Below are 27,368 nucleotides of genomic sequence, written 5' to 3' on the forward strand. Positions count from 1 at the left end.
AAGTAAAACATTGGCACCAAAAATATTTTAAAATATAAGAGCAAGGTTGCAATCCTACAGTAAGAAATACCATTGTAGGAGGAGTATCCTGTATATGTAATTAAATCAATCAAGCTGGTTACATGAATAAATATGTGAGCACTGTTTCTCCTCCATTGAAACTCCCTGCAGCCGAGGATCTTAAAAATCATTTTGTCACTTTCTTTTCCAATAAAACTGTTTTATTGTTATTTTTCCTTAATCTTATTGTACAGCCCATATTTATTTTTTATTTAAGAAAGGATGCACCGGAGATTAAAAACCAAATATTATGAAACAGTTTCTTGTTTACAAATTCAAGATAGGAATAGATCCAAGTTGATACAAAGAACAAGTCTCCCTGGTCCCCATATTGTATGGATGGGTTAATAACAGTTGTCTCTGTCTCTGACATTAATTAGATTGTTGAAAGAAAACAGTTGATTGCATATGCGCACTGCAGCAAACAAAATTTTGAATGCAACGCAACTTTAGACATAGAAAAGAACGACACTTATCTAAAGTTCAGATAAGTATCTTAATAGGTCTTTGTATACTAGAATGTTGAAATTCAGTGCTTTTCAATGTCATTGCTTTAAAAGTTCTCTGATGAATACTGATTTAAATAGACAGTTGCTAAAACAAATCTCAGAAGAAACGTATGAATCAGAAGTAAATGGCTATTTATTGGTCAAGACTTATTTGAATGTCTGCGCATTTGCTACAAAAAGTATAAAGCAATGCAATCACAACTGCAGGCAGCGAGAAATTGTGCGTGATATGTCTAAAACACAAGGAGTTCAATTGGTCTTTGATATGCAAGATTTTACCTTTCATGCTACTTGACCTGCTGGCTACTTTGAGGTTTCAAGTTTTATACATGGGTTTCCATCATCTGTGTATTTTGCTTTTATTATTGAATGAAGATGTGACTAAGAGATTCTCTAGTTCAGGAACCAAAATGTATTTTGAGTATGTCTTTGCAGAGTCATAGAGTCATGCAGAATGAAAATAGGCACAATTTGCCCATGTCAACCAAGATGCCCCATCTACACTAGTCCTTCCTGCCCACATTTGGGACACATCCCTCTAAACCTTTTCTATCCATGTACCTGTGTCTGAATGTATTTTAAATGTTGTAATAGTATCTAAACAGACTTTACATGGAAACATCCGTCGGGTGTGTGTTAACATTCCCAAAGCAATCTTCATGAAGCAGGATAGATCAGTCCTGCTACTTAACCAGAACTACCAAAAGCAGATTGGGTAGTGAGAGAGATACTATTCCTGCAAATATAATTCCTGTCACAGAATTGTAATGTCCCTTCTGCATGTCCCTACTGTGCATGACATTTTATTCGCAGGGCTGTTGAAGCTCGGTGGAAAAGTGATGAGGGTTTTATCTTTAGTATCAGTGGTTCTGCAAGATCTGGAGATAGCTAGATGCCAATGGAGTGTTTTTTTTTGTGTTTGAGACTCTAGAATCAGAATATATTGTCTCAGGACAAGAAGTTAGCTATTTTGTGTTGAAATTATGACAATTTTCTTTACAATTTTAGATCCATAGATTTTCCTAATGAGTGCTGTGTCAATCTGTTGTTCCATATATTGAAGGATATAATTGATAGAGATTCAGCCACTGAGGAGATCCAGGGATATGAGGAACAGGTTGCTGTGGAAAGATGGAGCAGACTCATGGGGATGTATATCCTTCTACTTCTAATTTGTAGTTCTTAATTTTTATGTTCAATTCAAGATTATATTCTAGACTTTGAAATGTTTTGCAAAGTTATGAGATAGTGAAAAGCCATTATCAAAAAGCCATTATTTAAATGCCATTTTAAAAATCTGCCTTCTATGGGATATATATTTTATTTGCACTTTCTATCCAATCCCCCCAAAATTACTTTAGATTTAGGAGACAAAATAGAACATAGAACAGTATGGCACAGACATGATGCCAAGTTAAACTGATCTCATCCGTCTACACATGATCCATATCCCTCTATTCCCTGCACATCCATGTTACTATCTTAAAGCCTCTTAAACGTCACTATCTGCCTTCATCACCACCCCTTGCAATGCGTTCCAGGCCCCCGCTACTCTCTGTGTAAAAAAACCTGCTCCACACATTTCTATTAAATGTTCCCCCTGTCACTTTCTAGCTAAGCCTTCTAATGTTGGACATTTCCACCATGGGAAAAGGGTTCTGACTGTATCCTATCTACGCTTCATAACTTTATTTAATTCTATCCCCGACATTTCAGAGAAAACAATTCAAGTCTATCCAACTTCTCTCTGCAGCTGAAACCCTCTAATCCAGGCAGCATTCTGGTAAAAATGTTATCCACTGTTTAAAAAATTTAGCCTCAAATTTATTGTTGATTAACTTGTTTTTTTTAAAGAAAACTCTGCAATTGGCTTTGTAAATGAAAACTTAAAATTGAGACTTGATAATGAATTCATTGTAAAGTCTTATCAAAATCATAATCTAGTTCTTATTAATAAAGCAAAAAACAATGTAAAATAGGACTGAGCACAAACCAAGATGAAAATATATTTTAGTTAAGTAAACATTTGTACACTACTGGGCGGTAAGGTGGCGCAGTGGTAGATCTGAGTTTGATCCCAACTAAGGGGGCTGTCTGTATGAATTTTGTACGTTCTCCCCGTGACCACGTGGGATTTCTCAGAGATCTTCAGTTTCCTCCCACACTCCAAAGACGGACAGGTTTGTAGGTTAATTGGCTTGGTATAAAAGTAAATTGTCCCTAGCGTGTGTAGGATAGCGTTAATGTGCGGGGACCGCTGGTCAATGCGGACTTGGTGGGCCGAAGGGCCTGTTTTCACGCTGTATCTCTAAACTAAACAAACCTGAAGGAAAGGGGTAACTAACATAATGTGCATAGCAAGAGTGGTGGAGGTTAAGAGCAAATTCCCTTCCATTTTATCATTAGAGTAAACTTTTATTCCTGTAAAATGCCTTACCAGTAAATTCCTCATACATATTTTTAATGCTGTTAATCCTGCTCAAAATAATGTAGGCACAAAATGCTTGAGTAACTCAGCGGGACAGGCAGCATCTCTGGAGAGAAGGAATGGGTGACGTTTCGGGTCGAGATCCTTCTTCAGATAAATAAACTGTATAACCAATCATTTCACCCTCACCTAAATAGACATGTTTGATCCTTCCATTATTTATTTCAAATATAAATTTCAGCATTCACTTTAAAACTTTGGTGTTGTGTAAAAGTGGGTGTTTATGGTGGTAAGTAGAAACTATGAATAAGACAGTTATAATGCCTCATCCAAAAGAATTAATTAAAAATTTATGATGATCTTTACAGGAAAGTGGGTAAAATGAAATCTTCTAAAAAATTCCTTGAATCATTTTCTTTTACACATGAATCGTATGCTGTATTTACTATCCTCTAGTAACTTGCTTTGACCACTATTGGGCACAGGGCAGCTTTTAATATGTAATTTGATTAATCATTTGTATCATAATCATGCATTTCAGATGCTGCAAAAGTGCATATAAAGACAATACTATCATCTAGGGATTATATAAGTAAATTAAACTGAAATAGTAGCTTAATTTGACCTGTGATTCTGCACTCCTTCCCTTAAGTGGAATGTGTGCTGCTCCTGCAAATAGGCGAAGTCATCCATGTCAGCCAGTGATGAATTGCCTTATTTATACTGTATATTTTAATAGCCTTGCACTAATTTAAGTTGAGCTCAAAGAGTAAATTATAATTCAGTCAGTTGACTGCTTGTATTTAACTTGACAACTCATCCTTGTTTGTCCTGGAGGTGTATTGGTAATCTGAACAAATTTACTCAGGTACTCCACTCTCAGCTTTAAATGCTATTCCGATTAATTGAGGGACATTGGGATGTGTGGAGGTGAATTATTCCATGTTTTTTTTTCACCGGGAGACCCTGAGTTGAATTTTGTTGGCGAATGACTATTGATTCACAAGTATGTGGTTTTAAATTTTCCTTGGCAGCAGGATATTACAGTTACTAGTCAATTTGGAGCTGCTTTTTATAAATCCCCCTACAGCGAGGTAAAAAATGGGTTTTCACATGATCTCAAATATGTCCCCTACCATTTAAAAAAATTGAAGGCTTTTGTGTGTCGAGTTAACCAGTTATATGCTGTTTGCCTCAGAATTTTTTTAGCTCTGATGAGTTTTTATGTTTTAAGCTTTAGAAACATAGAAAATAGGTGCGGGAGTAGGCCATTCAGCCCTGCAAACCATTTAATATGATCATGGATAATCATCCAAAATCAGTACTCCATTCCTGCTTTCTCCCCATATCCCTTGATTCCGTTAGCCCTAAGAGCTTTATCTAACTCTCTCTTGAAAACATCCAGTGAATTGGCCTCTGTTAATTTCTGTTTTAATTACAAATTATTTTCTGATGAGCTGCATTTCACCTGAACCAGACAAACTTGCATTTGAATCATCTCTTTTTCCAGTAAATGAGTTACAGAGAGATACAGAACATAAACATGCCCTCCAGCCCATCTAGTCCATGTGCACCATCAACCAACCATTTCCACTAATCCTTCATTAATCCCCTCATCTCCATGATCTCGTCGATGTCCTCAAGATCCTATCACTCACCTACATACTAGAGATTTACAGCCTTAATTTACCTACCAACTCGTGCATCTTTGGCAAGTGGGAGGAAACCAGAACATTCGAAGGAAACCCACACAGTCACAGGGAGAATGCACAGACTCCACACAGACAAGATCAGGATCAAATCTGGTATCAGAGACTGGAGAAGCGGTTGGTATTTTCCTTGGCACAGAGGAGACTTGATAGGGCTGTATGATTATGATTGAGTTCAATAAAGTAAATCTAAGCTGTCCCATTAGTGGAAGGCTCAAATATTGAGGAAACATTTAAATTGATGGGCAAAATATACATGGGACGTGTGATGAATATCTTTCTATGCAGAGAGTGGTAATGATCTGGAACCCTCTTCCTATATTATTGCTGAAGATTCATCAAGCCTAGACACTTAAAGGAAAATCAATCTCAGGAGTGTGAGGAAAAAGCAGAAGAATGAGATAGATTTGCTCTGCAAAGAGTCAACAAGAACTTAAAGGACCAAATAGTTTGTTACTATGGCATAATTCAGTGATTCTTACAGACTTTTCTATTGCGCTACCACCTCATCCACATCTTATTTCCCTTCAAGTTACATAATAAATAGAAGCAGTGAATTCTGTTTGATAGCTTCTTGAGCAGACTGTCAAAATCACTGCAGAATGTCTCATCACCCAGAATTCAGAAAGAAGCACAAATACCATTTTTGAGAATGGCTCTCTACATCGATGCCTGTTGATCTCGCACTTCCACTGTACGCTGCCTTTGAGAGTGCTGCAGTGCATGTGGGCCGTTCATCCACCTCCTAGTGGACTTCGCATTTGCCAAGAAGTCTGTAAGTGGATACCATGATCCTAGATCTCTGAGCAGCAGTGAAACAGGATTTAATGATCCATGGGCTATTTCCAGGGACACAAACCAAAACAAATATCGACTGCTGCTGAAAGATCTTCAACTCAATAAAAGATGTACTTTGATCTGTCTGAAAATTGTAGACACAAGGAACTGCAGATGCTGGTTGACAAAAAACTCACAAAGTGCTGGAGTAATTCAACAGGTCAGGCAGCATCTCTGGAGAACATGTATAGGTTATATTCAGTGTCAGGACTCTTCTTTAGATTGATTATACTAATGGGAGAAAGCGAGAATCGAGGGGGGACGACACAAAACCTGGCAGCCTGGCAAGTGATAGGTGGATAGAAGTGAGGTGGGAGGGGTTGGTTTGCAGATGTTTGTACAAAAGTGTGCCATAAGGAGATAAGACTGCGCACCCATTTCTTCCCCTATCCTCTTCCACCTATATTCCTTCCTCTGGTTTCACAATTCATGCCGATTCTATCCTTATCTCACTCTTAAATGACTCTTAAACCATTGTTACTTCAGTAGATCAATTTTCTCTACAGCTTTGGCCTCCTGTATAATTGCTATGATTGCTAAATATTAAAACATGCAATTGATACCAGTATGTGCATAAATAATAGAAGCATATCAGGGACATTTTCACTCTGGTCACATCCTCTTCTGTCTTCTGTCAGGCAGAATATCCAAAAGCTTGAAAGCATGAACTGCCAGATTCATGAATAGCTTCTTTCCTACTGTTATCAGAATACTGAATAGTATTCCCATACGTTAAGGGTGTATTATCTCATCGTGAACCTTGCACGTCTTTTGATCTGCACTTTTTCTGTAACTGCCACAGAAGAATATTGTAATATGGTATTCTGCACTCTAGTACTTTTCTCTTTGCACTACCTGTTGCATTTGTGTTTAACTTGATTGTACCCATGCATAGTCTGATTTGACTGGATAGCACATAAACAAAACTTTCAATGTTTCTCGGTACACATGACAACAATAAACTAATACAAATATACATTTATCTACAGTATGGTAAATTGGCCGGGAATTTCAATCGAATAATTATGTTTTTAAATGGGTTGTTTTCTGTCAGTCCAAAAATGTAATCAAGCATTTTCAGAGTGATTTATCCTTGTGCTCTGATTATCATACAAGGTGACGTGGTTCCCCATTGAGTGGACAAATTAGACCTTTGGGATTGATTATTCGTAACTATTCTTGAGATAAGTACAAATAAATACAATGCCAAATTGGGATCACACCAAGGCAATACAAGGTCCCAATCTTGCCCTTGGCTCTTCAGGCTCAATCACCAATCCCACGTGCCTCTTGATATTTTACTAGGCTCCCAATTTCATCAATACACCAAGATCCAGACCCTTGAATCCAATATCTGTTTCTTGTTCCCCTCACCACTGGATGAAACCAATCTTTCAGTGATACATCTCATCCTGTCCCAGTCTTTCACCACCCCCATTCCACTCGCCCAATTCCCTATTCTCAGTCCATCAATCAGGTACCCCATTCTCTAACCAATCCCCCAACTATTTATTGTACCATTTTAACTCCGTTTCAGAATGCTCAGTTAACAGATCCCAACCCTCTCTCTTAATGAACTTCCAGACCCTGTCTCAGTCCCACGAAAGATACTTTTAAACATGGAAATACTCTCAATAGTATCCAAGGTTGATACTAAATCTTGAACTGGAAGGCCCATAACTGAAAGGGATGAAAGAATGAAGCTGCAACAATCACCTAGTCCGTCAGGACACGCTAGATTTCCAACCTAATATTATTTTAAAGTCACATTTTTTAGAAAGTTACCATATGACTAACATGTAATTTTCTTCCAGGTTATTCCCTTAGACATTACACTGGAGCTTCAAAAACAAATTATGTCTGAATTAGAAATTCTTTATAAGGTAATTTTGCAGTACCAGACTGCTAATTTTAACTTTGTTTTTGAATTGTTCAAATTTTATGAGTATTCCCTAAAATGTCTTTTTTTCACTTAAATGATTGCAGTGTGACTCATCATATATAATAGGATTTTATGGCGCATTTTTCGTGGAAAACAGGATATCAATATGTACAGAATTGATGGATGGTGAGTTTGAGGGTTATTTTAAACGTCGGAATATTTATATGGCTTCGAATGAACATGGATGTTGTTTCGTGCTTATGTTGTAAGCTCTTGGGTATGTGACAATCTAGCAGCATTCATGATATGTTCCTTTCTGTCAGGGTATGTAAATGAAAACGAGAAAAAACAAGGACACAAATGGATTGGAACGCTACTGAGAAAAATAATCTAACCACAGATTCTGTATTGCAAAGTGCTATAAAAATGCCTTTTCACTTTTTCAGCAATAATCTGCCACACTTAAATCCACAGCAGCCCTGCAGCTTATCAGTGAATATAGCTAGATTTGATGCCACTTGAAACCTACTTGGATGGCAAATAGGCAACATTTCAATTTGGAATATAGCTTAAAGGATTCGTGGGTGCCTTGAAAAAAGGTTTCATGGTTGTAATGGATTCAAAGCCGATAGGTTGATTAGGCTTGCGGGATTTCTGCATTAGGTGTACAAAATCTAAACAATATTCATTGAATACCTGTAGGTGTAATGTTCAGGATAGACAGCTAAATAACATGCAAAACAGTTACATAATTGGGATTTATCCATTGGTTGTTTATGTTTTAGGGTCTCAACAAAGATAAATAGTACTTTATTCTTACATAGCATTTCCAGTCATTTATGTCATTTTGTTTAGCAGTGAGGCATTGATTTAATATGAGTGGGAGTGTGGTCCCAGTGGCACTGTGAATGGTTATGATTTCAGTAGCACCAATGATACAGGGGATATGGCTCCACAGGTGCTGACCCACACTGGGAGTGCAGTTTCAGAAGCAGGATCCATACTGGGGTTATGATTTTAGAAGCACAACCTACGCTGGGAATATTATTTCAGAGGCATTGACTTCTGTGATTTAAGGTTCTCTGGGCATACTTTGGTCCAGAGTATAATTCTATGGAGTCCAAGAGCATGACTCCATATGCAGTGGCCAATGCTGGACATATGATTTCACAGATGATGTCACAATCTGCAGATTACCTCCCAAACTGGAGTTGTAATCAAACTAAATTTTCCACAGATATTGATGCTTATTTGAGCATGGTTTCACCTTCAAAAGATACTGCCTACCAGTATCCTCTTTAATGATAATGTATTAATTTCTTCCTTGGATAACAGGTTGATTGTCCATCTAGCTGTTTATTCTTTTTATCCCCTTTGGTGTGTGTTCTGGAGTATAAATACGTTTTTTCCACACTGTCCAAGTACATTGGAATTGCTTTCCTAATAGATCACTTTTATCATATGTTCCTCTATTGGTGGAAATGTTCTACCTCATCAAACGAGTGCTTTTGCAGTAGCCCATTACAACTAAGTTGATTGGCAACAAGCCTATGTGTTTGGTGTGCCTTTATTCAAGAAAAATGATGGTATAGCAGTGATTTCTTAATAATATGACTACATTTAAACAAATATTTCAAAAATGCCAGTTCTGTCGTTTAAAGGTCATTTAGCTGGTATTTGATTAGAAACATAAAACCTAATTACTAATGATCTAAAACTGGAAATTGTAGTTTTTTTAAATAACCCTAAGCCTTAAGTAATTGGGTGTTGTACTTGACCTTGAACCAGATAGAGTTCTTCAGTATATCACTCAGTCACGAATACAAAAGCAATTTAAATAAGAAATTTACAGTCGGTGATTGTAATAATCTTCATTTAACTTATATTTTCCCCTTTGTTATTATTTTCTTTAGGAGGCTCTTTAGATGTATATAGAAAGATCCCTGAGCACGTACTGGGCAGAATCTCTGTTGCAGTAAGTTTAAATATTTTTTGAATTTTATGTCAACATATCTTGATAAATATGCACAGATTTTATTTTGAATAGACTAAATTCAGGAATATGATCATGATTCCAGAAATGATTAAGTTATTTATTTTGTATATATGTTATATCTTTATACACACCCAGAAGAATCTTGGGTGACAGACACAAATTGCAATTTGCATATTATCATAGCCTGAGGGATGTTTGGAATTGTAGACACGGTTAACTGGCTAAAGATTACAGGTAAGTCTTGTAAAAGTAATTAGATGTAACCCTTCTATAATTCTGGGCTGGTTGGGGACATCCTAATAGAATTTGTTTTTAAAACCCTTTTCTGCCTGTACCTGAACTCTTCATTTGCAAAGGAAGCCATAAGAGCAGTTGTAAGTGTGACTTATTATTAGAGCATAAACACCACATAGTAGTATAATCTTTCATTGGTTGGCTTTACAAGGTGAAATGCACTCAAGGGATTCTGCATTTCAGGGAGTTAGGACATTTATTTGTGCTTGTGATTTGCCATTCTGCAAATTCTCAATCTCCCAGTTGTCTACCATGTGATAGTGCTTAACTGTTTGAAGATCCTTTAGCCTGCTATGAGTCTCAGGCTCGCTTCTTATGGAGGTTATGTTGCTTAAATTAAAAGTCAGGTTAAAATTATTTAATTAGTAATTAAAGCTTTGGGACATCCATCATTGACGCTATGCGAATGCAAGTCATTCTTTTTATTCTGCTTCAGCAAATGTATGTCACGTTGCAGACTTTCTGTTCCTATGTTTTAAAAAAAGACTTCAGCAGTAAAAAGTCCAAACACCTTTTCCTATGTACTGGTTAAGATTAATTTCTACTTTATTTGGCATTTAATGTACCATTAAAAGAGGCAGATAAACTTTAACTTCAAGCAGGCTTTTAATAATCCACATATTGATCTTTTCAAAAAACCTTTGGAAAAAATTGTAGGATGAAGAATGGATTTTTTAAAGAGTTGGCTGACTCTCAATCCACAATAAGATCATTATGATTTGAATATCTTTATTTTGGATTTTTTTTAAATAGCATAATGAGTGTTGGTTTGGAAGGGGATAAGAATTATGGTATGATATTGTGTGCATAGGAAAGTAAATGTTAATTCAGCAATGCATGGTGCCCATTGGGGAAATGCAAAACCTATGTATGGGAGATAATGTTATAATGCTGGATCTGGAATCTTCTATTTTTTCTTCCAATATTTCTCTTCTGACAGTATAGAATTAGCTCACAAGTGTCCATTTGGTTTGTTTTAGCAAAATAGTGGTGCCTTGCTGTGGATTCTTGTACTATTTCATTTCAAATCGGAACATAATTTCCATTAATCCTTCTGTAAATTCATTCTGTGACACAACAAGAAATATACCATAACATATGATAATATCTGTGATATTCAGAATAAAAATATAACAAACTTTCTATGCTTATTATTAATGAACAGGAATGGCCTGTTTCAGATTTGTGTCAAAAATGGACTTGTGCATTGAAACGTAATGATACATTAATTGTTAATATTTTGTCAACTCAGTATTATTTGAATCTATTTGAATAAATATAAACAGTTTACTAATCCATATATAGTGTTGTTACCCTTATAAAACAGGTACACATTAAAGATGCAATAACGTTTCTGTCAACTTTTATGAAGTTCCTTTTATTTAAAATAAGTCATACATGATTTTCTGTCAAAGCGATGATGCATTTTTCATAGGACACACTTAAAAAGGGTATCAAGGTCTTCGAAGAATGCACAAGAGGTGTACAAGTTGGGTGTTGGAATGTGAAAATTCACCGATACAAAAGCTTTTTCAAGTAAAGGAAAAAATTAAGATGTGATTTAATAGTGGTGTTCAATATCCAAACCATTTCAAGTGGGTGACGATAGTTTCAAGCTATACAGCTGGCTTCCGCTCCTGAAATGCCAGTATGCAATATTTGTGGCTCCTCTTTGCTAATGATTTCTTAACTGCATCCTGTCATTAGACCCCACATAGTGGAGTGCAAACTTACTGTAGTTTTGCAGCATTTATAACGGGGAATTACTTTGTTAATCTTCATGCAGGTTGAAGCAGACAATGCCTTGATAGCGTTCATGCTATCTGTAGTTCTTGGCCTAAAATAATTTTCATTTTTGAAAACGAAGCCACTTGAAATAATTCTGGATTCACCTTTAGTTTCCCACATTATTGAAGCCTTATCACAGTCTCTTCTTACTCTTCATCTTGCTTTTCGGTCTGCCTGATCACACCTATGTTTGCTGGTTGGTTGCATTAGCACACAGATGACTTGATCATTAAAAAGGGATACTATTTTAGAAAACTAATATTTTTGAGCATCTCTAACTATTACTTCTATCAATGACCCCCAATCAAGACCACCCAAGTCTTACTCAGGGAAAGAGAACTTAAATAGCAAAACAATTATCTGTCTTTTCCAAAATCATTTACTATGCTTGTATCAGTTTATTTTTGCATCATTAGAGTAAAACTTTCATGAATGTGTTTTAAATAAACCAAGTTTTGTAAAATATTTAAAACTATTATTTTGAGAGTGCTTTTTATTTATAATTTGGAAAGTGAAATCAATTTCTAATACCAGTTGGCTGAAATCTAAAATCTAAAAGATTTGGTATTCTGGTGGTGGTTTTTCTTTCATCTAGCATTTTATTGTTTTATTTTTTTAATAAGAATAGATGTGATCATTTTAAGGATTGGGGAAAAGCTCTGCAATTTAGAGCACTTAATTATAGGTTGCATTTTTTCCACATTGGCAGTCTTATTCTGACATTCATTATCCCTTGTAGTGACAATTAATTTAAATCCAAGTGATCAAACATCGACAGCTATTAGTCTCAGTTCATTCTAATTCACAGACCTTCATTTTCACAAAGTCCTGTAATTATCTTTGGAAACTGCCCAAGGCAACGGAGCTTCCCTTTGAAAATTGGCTTTTGTCAGTAAATTGGTCATGATTTGCTTGTTACTGCAGTAATTTAATGTATAATTTTATGAGATCATATATTTGCAAAGCCAAAATGTAAGTATTTAAATACACATATTGATTATTGAGTCGACAAACAAAAGTTCTAGCATCAGTGCATCTTACTTGTTTACTCTCGTAGTGAATACCAATTACCAACTCAGCACACACATGAAATATTTTTGGGTAAATGTTTTTTTGAAGGTGCTACTCTTGTTTTGCTTTTCTTTATTGACATCTTTGGACAGTTTTATCGACTCACGGTTCATCTTTTGGAGCTGTAAGCCCTAAAGAACTCAAGGCGTTAGAAGACTGTGTTCAAAATGGGAGAGAATGGTGTATTTATTCTATTTAATTTTATGTGCTTCCCTTTTCACCCTATTCTTGGAATTATCATTTCAATGCAGTAATCACGATTGGAAATACAAGGAACAGCAGATGCAAGAATCTTGAGCAAAACACTCAAGATTGTAACTCAGCTGCTCGGGCAAGGAATGAATAGACAATGTTTCAGGTCAAGACCCTTCTTCAGTCTGAACCATCCCGATCTGAAACGTCACCTATCTATATCCTCCACAAATGCTGCCTGTCCTGCCAAGTTACTGCAGCATTTTGTATTTTACTTAGTATACCTCAATATTATTACAATGAAAATTGATAATTTGAAGTAATCAAACAAAACAATTTTTATTCAAGTTCAAATGTTATTTACATATTTAGTAAATAACATTTAGTGCAGATAAATGCACTCGGACAAGAGCTGGTCAAATGTTGAGGATGTGCTCTCGGCGGATATGGAACTTGTCGCGGGCTACCTTGAGACCTGGAGACTAAAACTGAGTATGGCAAAAACCACCACAACGGCCTTTCACCTGAACAACAAGGAAACTCAACGCCAGCTAACCGTCACCCTCAATGGGTCACCCCTACCCTACAACCCATTTCCTACATACCTCGGGGTGAAACTAGATCGGCAGCTGACCTACAAGCAACACCTTGAAGCTCTCTGTGCTAAAGTCTTGGCATGGAACAACCTCCTGCGATGCTTGGCCAGATCGTCATGGGGCGCCAGGACATCTACTCCTCGAACCAGTGCTCTTGCACTCGTGTACAGCGCCGCTGAGTATGTCGCCCCAGCATGGTGCCGCAGCGCTCATACCAACAAGCTAGACGCCACCCTCAACGACACCATGCGGATCATCACTGGCTGCCTACGTCCTACTCCGACGGATCTCCTGCAGGTATCGCACCCGCCAAGCTTTGCAGAGAGTTCTTCATTCATAGGCTGGTGTGCAAGGCCCCATCGGACGCCAAACATCCTTTGCACCACCTCGCCCAGGATTCACAGCAACTGGGACCTCAACGTCTGTCATCTCGTCACCCTTTCTCCCGTCATGCAGCGACCCTCTGTGGCTCCGGTTTCAACATACTAGGAGCATGGAGAACCAGCTGGGAACAGACATCGCGACCTCCTCAATTCACTGTCGCACCGAACACCACAGCCCCACCCAGCTCGGACATGCCCCGCAAAGAGTGGGTCGCCCTGAACCGGCTCCGCACAGGGGTCGGCCGGTTCAATGCCAAGATGCGGCACGGTAGCGCAGCGGTAGAGTTGCTGCTTTACAGCGAATGCAGCGCCGGAGACTCAGGTTCGATCCTGACTACGGGTGCTGCACTGTAAGGAGTTTGTACGTTCTCCCCGTGACCTGCGTGGGTTTTCTCCGAGATCTTCGGTTTCCTCCCACACTCCAAAGACGTACAGGTATGTAGGTTAATTGGCTGGGTAAATGTAAAAATTGTCCCTAGTGGGTGTAGGACAGTGTTAATGTACGGGGATCACTGGGCGGCACGGACTTGGAGGGCCGAAAAGGCCTGTTTCCGGCTGTATATATATGATATGATATGATATGATATGATATGCATCGTTGGGGGTTGCGTCCATCAGCAGCCTGCGTGTGTGGAGCAAACCAGCAAACAGCGCAGCACGTCATTTTTGACTGCACTGTCCTCCGTCCCCCTAGTGGAGGGGTAGACCTCACGGCCCTTGACAACAGCACATTGCACTGGCTGCAGCGCCTGGAGGGCGTTACATAATTTCTGCTGCCTCAAACTCAAGAAGCAGAAGTGCAGATTTAAGATTCCCTAAGCAAGCAGGAGCATTTTCACTGATCACTTTTTATTCAGTACTAATTATAGTAATAGGAGTGTTTTAACAATACAATTCCCCTTTATGTAATTAGAAAATGTTAGAATGGTGGATTTTATTTTCTCACACAAATCTATAAACTTTAAATGTTCATGTATTTAAAAAATCTGTGACACCAGAAGAGGAGTTATCTTAGATTCTCTGGCTACCTATTCAAACTGTTCATACTTTTTAGGAGTAAAAAACATATCGAATTTTCTGCTAGTTTCCATACTTGGACCATGATATGTCCATACTTGGACCAAAATACGTTTAAAAAATATCAGTACAAAGATAAACAGGAATTGCAAAATTAAATTATCAAGGAATATTGTACATAAACTGTTCTATAGACACATACATAACAAAGGGAAATGAGGGGAAGGAATAAGATGAGCAACAAGAACTGGCAGAGAAATGTCTGAAGTATAAAATAACTATTCTACCTCATTTTTTTAACAAAAGAAAGATTACAAAATCGGTACAATAAGAGACTGGCCTTCGAAAGGTTATTAATACATTTGGGATAGAAGATGGGGAAAAAAAGCTTGTCTTATAAAATTTTGAACGGGGAAATTTAGAGAATATTTTCAGTTCTGGGGGAATCTAAATTCGGGAGATAAATACATTGAGGAATATAATCAGGGAGATAAATGCATTGGTAATAAATCCATTAGGAAAATAAGGATACATTTATTTTGTGAGAGAGGTTGTAAAATAATTTCCTTCCACAGGAAATGGTTAAGTTAATAAATGAGTTTGGCACTTACAAAAGAAAAACCGACAAATGCATGAAAGATCGTGAAGTAGAAAAATGTGCAGTAAAGCAAAGGATACATAGACAGGAGTCAACTTCACTGAAGTATTAACACCCACATTTACTATTTGGCTCAAAGGAATGTTTCCATGCTTAAAAATCTTTTGTTGTTCTGTGTGAAGGGCACACCTTTTTGTGTTTCTCTACATAATCATTTGGCATAGGAATTGTTTGGAAAGATGGATGTACTAGTTTTTGAAAATATTTGATCAATTAAACCTATCCTCATACATTATTCCATTAATGCATTGGAAGTATTTAACACTGAGAAAAAAGGAGGGATTGGAGATAACTATTGCTGAATTTTAGTTACAGTGTTAGGGGAATAAAATAAAGTCTTAGTCGTGGTCACTTGGTTTTTATAAACTTTCTCATGATTAAATATTACAATTCATTCTCCTTTAACCCTATAAATTCAGTGTACTTTAATCCAGAGAAAATTTTACTTTTAAATCACAGGTTTTTTTGGCAAGGTTTTTAATATGTGAAAACTTTGGCGCCTACGTTTCAAAATGCTTCATTGACTCTACAATGCTTTGGGGCATAGGGGGTTATGAAAGATGTAACATACACCAAGTTTTTATTCATTTTTGATCTGAATTGCACGATTTCCATTTAGTTGGCTATTTTGTTTATTTTAGACAGCTACCACAGACATAGCTAGATATAGGTAGACATAACTACCACAGACAATAGTCAGACAGCTATTTTAGAACATACCAAGAAGTGTTCCAATCTTTTCCCATTGCATTCTATTTCCAGTGTTCTGTTTTGGGAATTTATTGATAAATGTCAGTATAACATTGGGCAAATTTCCATCTGTTTTGCATTGCAGAATTACTGCATTTTATCATGGTATGCACAGTCTGTTCTGCAGTACCAGCTCCATTTTTCACAGCACGTCACAAAGGACTGCGGAAATTTACTTTATGCAAGAACGTAACACCAACGTGATGTGCAATTGAACGTAAAAATGCGACGGACAAGAGCAAAGTAGCTGGTCCATCGTGCCTGTCTTATGCAGTCATTTTGCAATTAGACATCATTATCCCTTTTACTCCCACTACCAGCAGGCATATAATCTCTCGAGGGAAGTAGATAAACAGATTTTTATAATATCAGTTCAGGGAACCAAGGAACTTGGGAAATTCTCCTCTGACCACCGAGGCAAACAAAGTAAGTTCATAGAATTCCCAGTGACCGTGAAACATATCATCCAATATAACACTTTTTAACTCTGATACTTTGTAGACTTTCTTACTGTCTGGTAGAGACAACTAAACTATCCATTTAGTTCAGCTCTAAAATATTTTCTTATTTTACACAGTTCAGTAGAATTTCAAAAACAGTGTTTCAAAGCATGATGGTTTATGAAACACCTTCTGAATTAGTATTTGGCCATTATGGTGTGGACATCAGACAGCTTCTGGTGGGTAGACACAAAATGCTGGAGTAACTCAGTGGGTCAGGCAGAATCTATGGAGAGAAGGAATGGGTGACGTTTCGAGTCGAGACCCTTCTTCAGACTGATCAATCTTGAGGAAGGACATTCTTGCTATTGAGGGAGTGCAGCGTAGGTTCACTAGGTTAATACCTGGAATGGCGGGACTGTCGTATGTTGAAAGACTGGAGTGACTGGGCTTGTATACACTGGAATTTAGAAGGATGAGAGGGGGTCTTATTGAAACATATAAGATTATTAAGGGATTGGACACGCTAGAGGCAGGAAACATGTTCCCGATGTTGGGGGAGTTCATAACCAGGGGCCACAGATTAAGAATAAGGGGTAAGTGTTTTAGAACGAAGATGAGGAAAAACCTTTTCACTCAGAGAGTTGTAAATCTGTGGAATTCTCTGCCTCAGAAGGCAATGGAGGCCAATTCTCTGGATGCTTTCAAGAGAGAGTTAGATAGAGCTCTTAATGATAGCAGAGTCAGGGGGTATGGGGAGAGGGCAGGAACGGGGTACTGATTGTGAATGATCAGCCATGATCAAATTGAATGGCGGTGCTGGCTCGAAGGGCGGAATGGCCTACTCCTGCACCTATTTTCTATCGTCTATTGTCGATTGTCTATTGAATTAAGTTATATTATATGTATCAATGAACGCTGTTTGTAACAGTCCACTATTGCTCTTTAAAAGGTTTACATTGCTCTTTTTGAGATACATAAAAATATCCACTACAATTTTCAGCAACTCAACAAAGGATCAAAGGTAACTGTAGAAAATTGATATTTGTTATTTTTAAAAAAGTTTTGCATTCAACATTTAGAACAAATATTGAAATACATTGACCTCCTTAGCTCTGCTGCATTAAGAGATTGGTTGCACATTTTATTTTTGAAATCCGGTAGAACTATTGAGAAACTGAAGATCATGTGTTTGCCTACACTATAGCCACAATGTGAACATTTTACCCACAGCACATTATGTGTTCACGTTTTAATGAAAATTGCCCTTGCAATTACATACTCCACCAGTAGTGGCACTGTAGAGCTTTAGATTTTTAATATTCCATTATCGCAACCCAAGTTGCACAGAATATTTATTGTCTCCAAAATTGTACATTTTGCAAAAATAAAAATATTAAAATAGATAATGTTTGACAATAACGTGTGACTTTAAAATGGCAAATGGATGACGTGTGCATATCCTGGTTTTCCAACCCAAGGGATGGGCTACGCCTGCCCCTTGAATCTATTCTGCTGTTCACTTAAATCATAGCAGATCTCCATGCCACGTTTGGTTTGACTCCATGTGTGTTATCTCACTCAGATTAAATAATTATCTCTCAAGAACTTTTCATCAGGCATATACGTCCTTTCTGTGCAGAAGAAGTTTTCCAGAAAGTTGCCCGGATTAGAGGCTATTAGCTGTAAGGAAAGGTTGGACAAACTTGGATTGCTTTTTCTTGAGTGTAAGAGAATGAGAGGAGACCTGATAGAAGTATATAGATTTGTGAGAGGCATTGGTAGGGTAGACAGTCGGAACCTTTTTCCTAAGGCGGAAATGTCAAAGACAAGAGGGCAGAGCTTTAAGATTAGAGGGATAAAGATTAAAGACTTGCTTCCTTAGAAGGCTTAGAAAGTTTGGCATGTCCCCAACAGCTCTCACCAACTTCTACTGATGCACCATAGAAAGCATTTTATCAGGAGGCATCACAGCATGGTTTGGGAACAGCTCCATCCAAGACTGCAAGAAATCACAGAAAAATCGTGGACACAGCCCAGACCATCATACAAACCAACCTCCCATCCATTGACTCCATTTACACTTCATGCTGCTTCAGCAAGGCCTTCAGAATAATCAAGGACAGGTCTCACTCCCTCTTCTCCCCTTCCCATCAGGCAAGAGGTACAGAAACCGCACACCTCCAGATTCAGGGTCTGCTTCTTCCCAGCTATTATCAGGCAACTGAACCATCCTATCAACAACTAAAGAGCAGTCCTGAGCTACTATCTATCTTATTGGAGGCCCTCGGACTATCTTTAATCAGACTTTACTGGACTTTATCTTGCACAAAACGTTATTCCCTTTATCATGTATCTGTACATTGTGGATGGCTCGATTGTAATCATGTGTAGTCTTTCCACAGACTGGTTAGCCTGTAACAAAAGCGTTTCACTGTACCTCAGTATACGTGACAATAAATTAAACTAAAGGAGATGTGAGGAGCACATTTTTTACACAGAGAATGGTGGGTGTCTAGAACATGCTGCTGAGAGTGGTGTTGGAGGTAGATATGATAGTGGTGTTTAAGAGGCTTTGAGATAAGCACATTGATATGGAGGAATGGAGAGATATGAATCACCTGCAGGAAGATGAGATCAGTTTAACTTGTTCAGTACAGACATTGTGGGCCTGTTCCTGCACTGCACTGTTCTATATTCTATGCTTTTCTGAGGCCATTTTAATGCTTTTCTGAGACATTTTAATTTATGTTCAATAAATATGTTGTTGCATCAGCTACATTTAATCTATACAAAGTGCTCCCGACCATAAGCTTCTCATCTCTGCCTTTCCTACGTGCTTTCTTCTCTGAGCTTGTTCATCTTCTAATGCTCCTATGACTTCCATACAATGCAAACAAAAAATCCAAGGATAAATACTTGGAGCAAGAGCATGCAATCACTGATTAGTCGTTCATTGTACTTTTTTAGGAGTTTGTGCACACGAATCTTTAGACAGGTAATCTTGAATCTGAAGGATTATCACATTGATACAATATATCTGTCATAAAGCAGAGAAAGAATTGAAAACAGGCTTGAATTATTTTATGAAATTAAAGTTTTAAGTTAGCTGTCACACATATTTTGGTCAGCTATTTTTGGCATGTTCCCTTCAATGTAAAAAGGTAAAAACTGGTTGTTACTACTTATAATTCATATTAGAAAATCCAATTTAGAAAAAATGCTGTTTCTAAACACCTGAGACAAAATGTATAAAAACACAAGCACGATCTGCATGCTTCAACTTCAGGTATAGCATTAAAGGCCAAGCAGTATTGTGTACAGCCTCACGAGAGTCTTGCCAGGTCAAGCTTGTTTTAACCTACATGAATTGGACGTTGCTTAACCCTTCCAGAATGTGTCATAACATTTGCTGTGTTGGCTGTATACAGTTGCTGTTTATTCAGTAGGGTCTGGCTTAATCAAAATACACCCAGCCATTTAGACCATTTTGTTAAAACAAATCTCCAGCGTTTCAGAGCACAGACATCGATGTGATTATCTTGAATGGCATTGCAACGTAAATAGAGTGATACAGCAACAGACCTCATCAACTCTGAGTGGGCATCAGCTTTTCTCAAAATCCATCAACCTTATGTGTCTAGAAAAGCAATGTAACAATTTTTGGCAAAGATGAATAGTATTATGCATTCATAGCTGTTTACTTTTTTATTGGTGCTTTGCAAAAAAATTGCTACTGATGTAGTCTGAATAGGTCAAAGACTCAGTATATAAAATGCCAGCCTTTCAAGAGTTGATGTGTTATTTTATATTTTAGTTTAATATCAGAAATAATGAATGAAGAAGATCCTGCTTTACAGACAAGATAGATTTCATTTGCTCACTTCCCAATTCACCTGCTGTGAATTGAGAGAAGTTTTGTTATAATTTTGGATCTAGAAAAAAATCTTAGTTTCCAAAGTTTTGGTGATAATGCAAGATGGAAAGGATAAATCCTGAACAAACAGGTGTATAAATGCTGTAGTCTGAGAATTACTGCAAGTGTTGGCATTTATTGTTATAATGTGAACTTCTGAATTATTAGCTTAATTCGACTTTTCTGAACTTAACTGAATCTACAGTTTTTTCTGAAGATACTGTAGAATTTGTGTTCCTTAAATTCTAGATTGTGAAGGGTGGCTGGGTAAATTGTAATGTTTTTTGTTTTCTTCATTTTCCAGGTTGTGAAAGGTCTTACCTACCTGTGGAGCCTAAAGATTTTGCACCGAGGTGGGTAATACTTTTTGTTAAGCCTTTTAAAAGAAAAAGATTATTTCTTTCCCTCTGAATATCAATTAATCTGGAAGCTCAAAATAATTCAGATGGCGGATAAATACAAAACTGAGTTTTCAACTCACTGATTTCAACAATCTTAAATACCTCTGCTTGGAGCTATTATAAATAACTAAATGCATAGCTAAATCAGTTTTTGCCACAGTAGCTCATTTGTATTCATCAGTTTTAATAATGCAATTTGACTGTTGCATGAAAAGACAATGTTTTAATAAAAATGTTATGGTGGTGTAACTATTAGAGCTGCTGCCTCACGGCTCCTGTAAGCCAGGTTCAATCCTGATTTCTGGTGCTGACTGTGTGGATTTTGCACGGTCTACCTATGGACAGACAAGTTTCCTTAGCTGTGCCAGTTGTCTTTCCACATTCAAAAGAACTGAACCTCGATAAGTTGATTGGCCACTGTAATTGCTCCTCGTGTGTAGGTGAGTGGCAGAATCTGAGTGGAATTGATGGGAATATGGGGAGAATAAAATTGTGTTCATAGTCAGTGATATGTAGTTGGCCAAAGGCCTGATTCTTTGTTGCTTTACACTCATCCTTCGAGGCCACTGACTCGCTCAGTTCATGAAGCGTTGAATAGGCCAATAAAATACTTTAAATGCAAACTTTGACAGTGAATGGTAGCGGACCAACAGATATCACAAATTATCCTAATCCTACAATTATCTGTCACACATCAGTCAGGAATAACCAGGAATATATACCCATTTCAAACTCCTTTCGGTTGTTCAGAGAAATGTGAGTTCCAGTAATATTGTCTCTGCTTTGCCTAATAAGGATAAATGGCACTAGTGTAGGGGGCAATAAGGTGGCTGTTGGGCCACTTCTTGTTGTATGACTCTATAACTGTATATACAGGCTTTATTTCAAACCATCATTTTGTTTGAAGCCTATTAATTGAGACACTTTGGTGGAAATGAACTTGCCTCATTTATCAGATCATTCCCATTAATCCAAGCCCATCAGTATTGATCTAATGTGCCACATTAGCCATTTCTTCATCAACTGGCGCCAGCTATATCTACAAGCTTTCAAAACCACAGCTGATTCATACTTGGGTACTGAATCTCTATAAAAATACTTGTGTGTAAGATTCTTTATTTCCTTTTACTATGTATTAATATTTGTAAAAATAAGGAACTGTAGATGCTGGTTAATACACAAAAGGACGCAAAGTGCTCTACTTGTTTTTCTTCCACTCTTTTCACGTAAAACTGAATATGGTTAGCGTCAAATGAAAATGTAATCCCATTTCATGTGAGGCTATGCATTCTTGTATTCACATACCAGGGATGATGAGTTATTTCATTGTTTTCTGAGTTTCAAATACTTTAAAGTCAAAAGGCAGCACTGTTACTTCTGTTAATTTCACTTTTCAGGTTTTTCTGCTGTCTGATGTATAGAGGATAGATTACTCCACAGGTTCTTACAGCTCTAGATGGAAGGCGCCTCAAACTCTTGGTTTCAGAAGTCGTATTTTCAGTGATTCTGTTCTAATTGAATTTCCCTTTGCCCTTGGTTTCTCATGCATTTGATTTCAGATTTTTGATTTTTGCTGAGTAAGCTACCATGTTCCTATAATTTAATGCAGTGAAGTTGTAGTTGAAATATCAAATTAATTATCAAACTATTTAGCAGGAAATATAGCATCCTATAAAATAATCTTGATAGGTTCATCAGTTCCAGCAGATTCTCTGCAAAGACAGGGATAAACAAATAGACAATGATTGCAACTTTTGTTCTAAAAATGGACAGTGATGGCGCTGTTTCTTAAATACCCTGTTACATCAATAGAGAAACTGCACCTCAGTTGTGGCGATTAGGCATTATATCCCTATTAGGTCTTAGCCTCACTATCGTCAAGAAATGCTGACCTAAGCCCAAACAAAACTGGTATATCTTATTGGTGATGAGATAATTTTGACAAAGGCCTTGGAAAATCACCCAATGCTGTTGGCTTCAGAAAGTTCATGCCTGTAGCGACCATAGGGATTGGTCCTGAGAGTCGAACCCTCGGATTGGCCAGCTAGGTCAGGTGGTGGTTTTGGCACCCAAAACCAGTCAGTGGGAAGAGAACTTCGAAGCGAACAGTTTGATTTAATGGTTGTCTGTAATTTCGTTTGTTATACTTTGTAATCGAATATTGCTGCCGCAATAAACTTCTTTAACAAAGAACAAGTCTCCAGACTCGCCATATGCCTTTTATTCCAGTAAAGAAATAAAATTACCAATGCTTTTGCATGGTGAGATTATATCAGTCAAAAGATCCACCAGATCCCATAATATTATTAATTCTCTCTGCAATAATTCTCTCTGTCAGTAACTCCAGAAAAACCAACAACAGTAAGTGAAAATCTGGACAAAATAGCCAAAGAATGAAATCATCTTGCATAATTGCTAGGTGTACATCCCTGAACAGTTTTAGTGGTCTGAGAACTGCTCTTGACATTTATGGTAACCAGAATCTTATCTTGCTCCCTTGACTTACATACATGTAATACATCCCACTCCTGCTTTATTCTTTTTCACCCAACCAAAAGATCAGTTGGTGGACATGCACTTTCATTGTAAGAACAGTCACACTTTGGCATATCAAAATACTGCATTGCCCAGGACATCTATTTACTGGAATATTATGGGAAAGGAGGGAGGAGAACTGGTAATTTAAAATTTTATCTCAGTAAACCATGAGGTAGTGAAATTAACTTGTTTGCATTTTAAAGTCCGCAGACATCATTCTAAAGCATGAGTTTCATTATGCAGGCCGTCCCTGGGTAACAAACACCTAATGTAAGCGAGCTTCCATAATATTACTAAACTAAAAAGTACAATGTGTGTACATACTTCTATACGGCAGTATGTACATACATCATAAGACAGAACTAGCTTCCCCTCTCTCTCCATTTTTAATAATTGCTCTTTCCTGCCAGTCTTGCGGGTTATTCATTACAATAATGTGGAGGTATGATGACCATTTCAAGTGATTTTTGTGAATTTTCAAACCTACGGGCAAAATCCACTGATGGACGTCTGTGAAAATGGAACCCGCCTGTCACTCGTGAGCTGCCTGTTGCAGAATCCTTGCTAAAAATAACAGGCTACAAATAGTTACCATTAGCTTGAGCATCCTTTTGTTTTCATATTTCAGATACAGCGCGGAAACAGGCCTTTTTGGCCCACCAAGTCCGCGCCGCCCAGCGATCCCCACACATTAACACTATCCTACACACACTAGGAACAATTTTTACATTTACCCAGTCAATTAACCTACATACCTGTACGTCTTTGGAGTGTGGGAGGAAACCGAAGATCTCGGAGAAAACCCACGCAGGTCACGGGGAGAACGTACAAACTCCTTACAGTACAGCACCCGTAGTCAGGATCGAACCTGAGTCTCCGGCGCTGCATTCGCTGTAACGCAGCAACTCTACCGCTGCGCCACCGTGCCGCCCTGTTGTCCGATATTTTTGTTGAACTCGTAGCAATGAGAAGAATCAACTAAAAGTTACCCTTCAGCCTTATATGAATGAGATAAATTAACATGCAGAGTTGAAATTGAAGCACCTGGGATTAATGACTTTGTCTGCTTATTCCAGTTGCCTCATAGTATTGAATTTAGTAACAAGAGTTCAAGCCACTTCCTGCTGATTAGTTGCAACTCTTCAAAGAAACTTCACAGCAACGTTCACAATTGATATTAATGAAGCTGAATTTTTTTAAAGGTTTATTGGTTACTTTTGCTTCTAGAGCTCTGCTGTAAGTTCCTAGCTCAGAATTGACAGCTCCCTCCTGCATTATACTGTCGTTGAACCGATGCCTTGCAGGAGAGAGATGCTGCCAAAATAGAGGTAAGGGCCTCCAGCAGAGCTCTTTGATAAATCATTAACACTAATGTACGTTTTTTAAAATGATGCAGGATAGATCCTTTTTGTTACATCAACTATCTTATGATATTAATTTAACGATACAGTTTTATTTTGTGACTAAATGTTGTAATGAAAATATTCGCTTATTTGAAAATCCTTTTCTGATACTTGTTATTCAGGGGCATTGTACATGTGTGCAGCAGGTGCAAAGCTTGTCGCTTCAATCTATATAGCCTTTGTGTTGCTTTCATCCTCTGCATTACTGAGTCATAGCTGTAATTACAGAATCATTAAATTCTGAGGTGCTTTTAAAAGGGATTGTTTCTGCCTCCTATTTTTGTCCCTTTGCAGATGTCAAACCCTCTAATATGCTGGTGAACACACGAGGACAGGTCAAGCTGTGCGATTTTGGAGTGAGCACCCAGGTACGCTCAGGGGGACATCTTTATTCAAATCACCTGGCCACAAGTCAAAGAGATCCACAACAGAGGCACCCAGCTCGGGGAGAGATTTATTCACATTTAATCTCTGAGTGACTTTCCTTCATCAGTGTATGATTGTTCATTGTTTAATGACAGAAAAAATTGCTGATATTGTAATTACTATTTAAAAATAGAACAGTTCATTGAAATGCGTATTTGATATGAAATGTTTAGCCAGACAATAGGAAGGGCAGAGCGCATGCCGTGTCTGGGGAACTGTGGAGGCCTGCAATAAAAATTAATGTGGAGATCAACAATAGTGGCGGGCATTTACAAGGCGATGCACAAAATTTAATTAATTTCCATTTTTGGCCCTTGAGACAGTTGTGGTGGTGACCTGTGAGCTTGCTTTGGTGTTGATTTGAATTGCAGTCGCCCTTTTTACTCAGTCAAAGATTTTGAAGAAATAGAAGGTCAGTGGTATATTAAAAGTTGTCAAAGTCTATTCTCCCCAGTGCATTTTATGTTCTCCATTTTGTCAATGTATAAGCAGACATCTCGTGTCATGCTAGTATGCTGGTCCCCTGTGACGAAAAAATTTGTTCAGACTGAGATATTCAGAAAACTGACTTTGTTATAAGCGGTTCTTGCTTTTGTAATGGGGTGAAAGAAGTTTTTTTATAGCCATGCTGAATTGAAGGTCATGGAGTTATTTCTGCTTTCACGTATTCCACCAGTTTTCAAATATTTCAGTAAAACATAAAATATAATTTTAGTGTTTAAACATTATGCTATAGGATGTATAATCTAATTTATTGGAAGATTTTCTGTCAGTTTGGTAGAGATTCATGGCTTTTACTTATCAAAGATGACTGGCAAAATACTTTGGTACTCTGGTGATTTCCAAGCCACAGTGCGAAACATGGAACACCAACCCTCCCGCTGTTGATTGATTGCAGTTATCTGTTTCATTAGGTATTGATTTTGAAGGCAGATGTAGAGGAAGGTTGTTTACATTTCCCTTTAGTTCTCTGAGACCCAGATGAAAGTTAAAAATCTGTAACCATGCAGATCTCGAAATCGTAATTAGACATTTTCGATTAGTCTTGTTTATGGCCTACAGATGGACAATGTTCCATGTTGTAGCCATTATTGAGCAGCTAGGGTAGAGGTGCAACTAGTTCTGGAGTGCTGTTCTTCAGTACTACAGAGATGTTTTCTGGTCCCATAGCCTTGGTTGCATCCAGTGCACTCAGTCATTTGTTTGATATCACGGGGCATGCATTGAATCAAAATGTGATGGTGGGGACCTTAAGAAAAGCTAAGATGGATAATTTCTTTGAGGCGTCTGGCTTAATTTGGTTGCAATACTTCAGCCTTGTCATTACCATTCAAATGCTGGCCCTTGCCTTCCTTGAGAATGAAGATATTGTTTGAGGGTCCTCCTCCAACAGTTTCATTGTCCACTACCATTAGCATCAAGATGTGAAAGGATTGTACGGGTATAATCTACTGTTTATTGTGAAATCGCTGTTTTCATTGGTATACTTGCATTGCAGCTTCAAAGGTTGACACCTCATCATTTTTATATGTTGTGGAAATGTCCGACTGATCAACCAGTGTCTGCGGAAAGACAAACAGAATTAATATTTTGAATGAATATGTTCTGTTTTTATTCTGGTTTTCCATCACCTTCATTTTTTCGATTTACTGCTCCTGACAAGCTCCTGGCTTAATAGTAATGTTGGAGTGAGGAACGCACTGAGCCATGAGGCAACCAGTTGTGATGGTCAACTACTAAAGCTGATGGATCACGGCACCTTAAGGGAGCTGCCAAATCTATTCTGAAACTATCCCAAGTAGCACATTTGTAACACCATGTAACATGATGGAGTACATCTTCTTTGTGAAGATGGGATGTTCAGAAGTCTATCAGTGTTGTTCTGGACAAATGCATGAAACAGAGTGTTTGAAAGGACTTCTATGATGTGCACTGCTGGACGCCATGTTCCTGTGCCTCAGCTTTAACTGTTCACACTCAGCAAATGGCTGGGCTCACCTTCACCAGTCCTGTATTAGGAACATGATCAGGAGGGGCCAACTTTTCAAACACCATTTTGCACAAATTTCAACTG

The 27,368-nt window shown here is 37.8% G+C and overlaps 1 protein-coding gene across 3 annotated transcripts in view; it reads left to right on the forward strand.

The window, feature by feature from the left end:
* Positions 1-27,368, forward strand: part of map2k5 (mitogen-activated protein kinase kinase 5) — a 239,605-nt gene that overhangs the window by 107,896 nt on the left and 104,341 nt on the right. For all 3 annotated transcript variants that reach the window (XM_078427570.1, XM_078427571.1, XM_078427572.1), the window contains 5 exons: positions 7,358-7,426; positions 7,530-7,611; positions 9,339-9,400; positions 20,831-20,879; positions 25,163-25,236. In XM_078427570.1, coding sequence (XP_078283696.1) covers positions 7,358-7,426; positions 7,530-7,611; positions 9,339-9,400; positions 20,831-20,879; positions 25,163-25,236 — 336 coding nt within the window. The remainder of the gene's footprint in view (positions 1-7,357; positions 7,427-7,529; positions 7,612-9,338; positions 9,401-20,830; positions 20,880-25,162; positions 25,237-27,368) is intronic.

Source organism: Rhinoraja longicauda, chromosome 33 (genome assembly GCF_053455715.1).
Source record: "Rhinoraja longicauda isolate Sanriku21f chromosome 33, sRhiLon1.1, whole genome shotgun sequence".
NCBI lineage: Eukaryota > Metazoa > Chordata > Chondrichthyes > Rajiformes > Arhynchobatidae > Rhinoraja > Rhinoraja longicauda.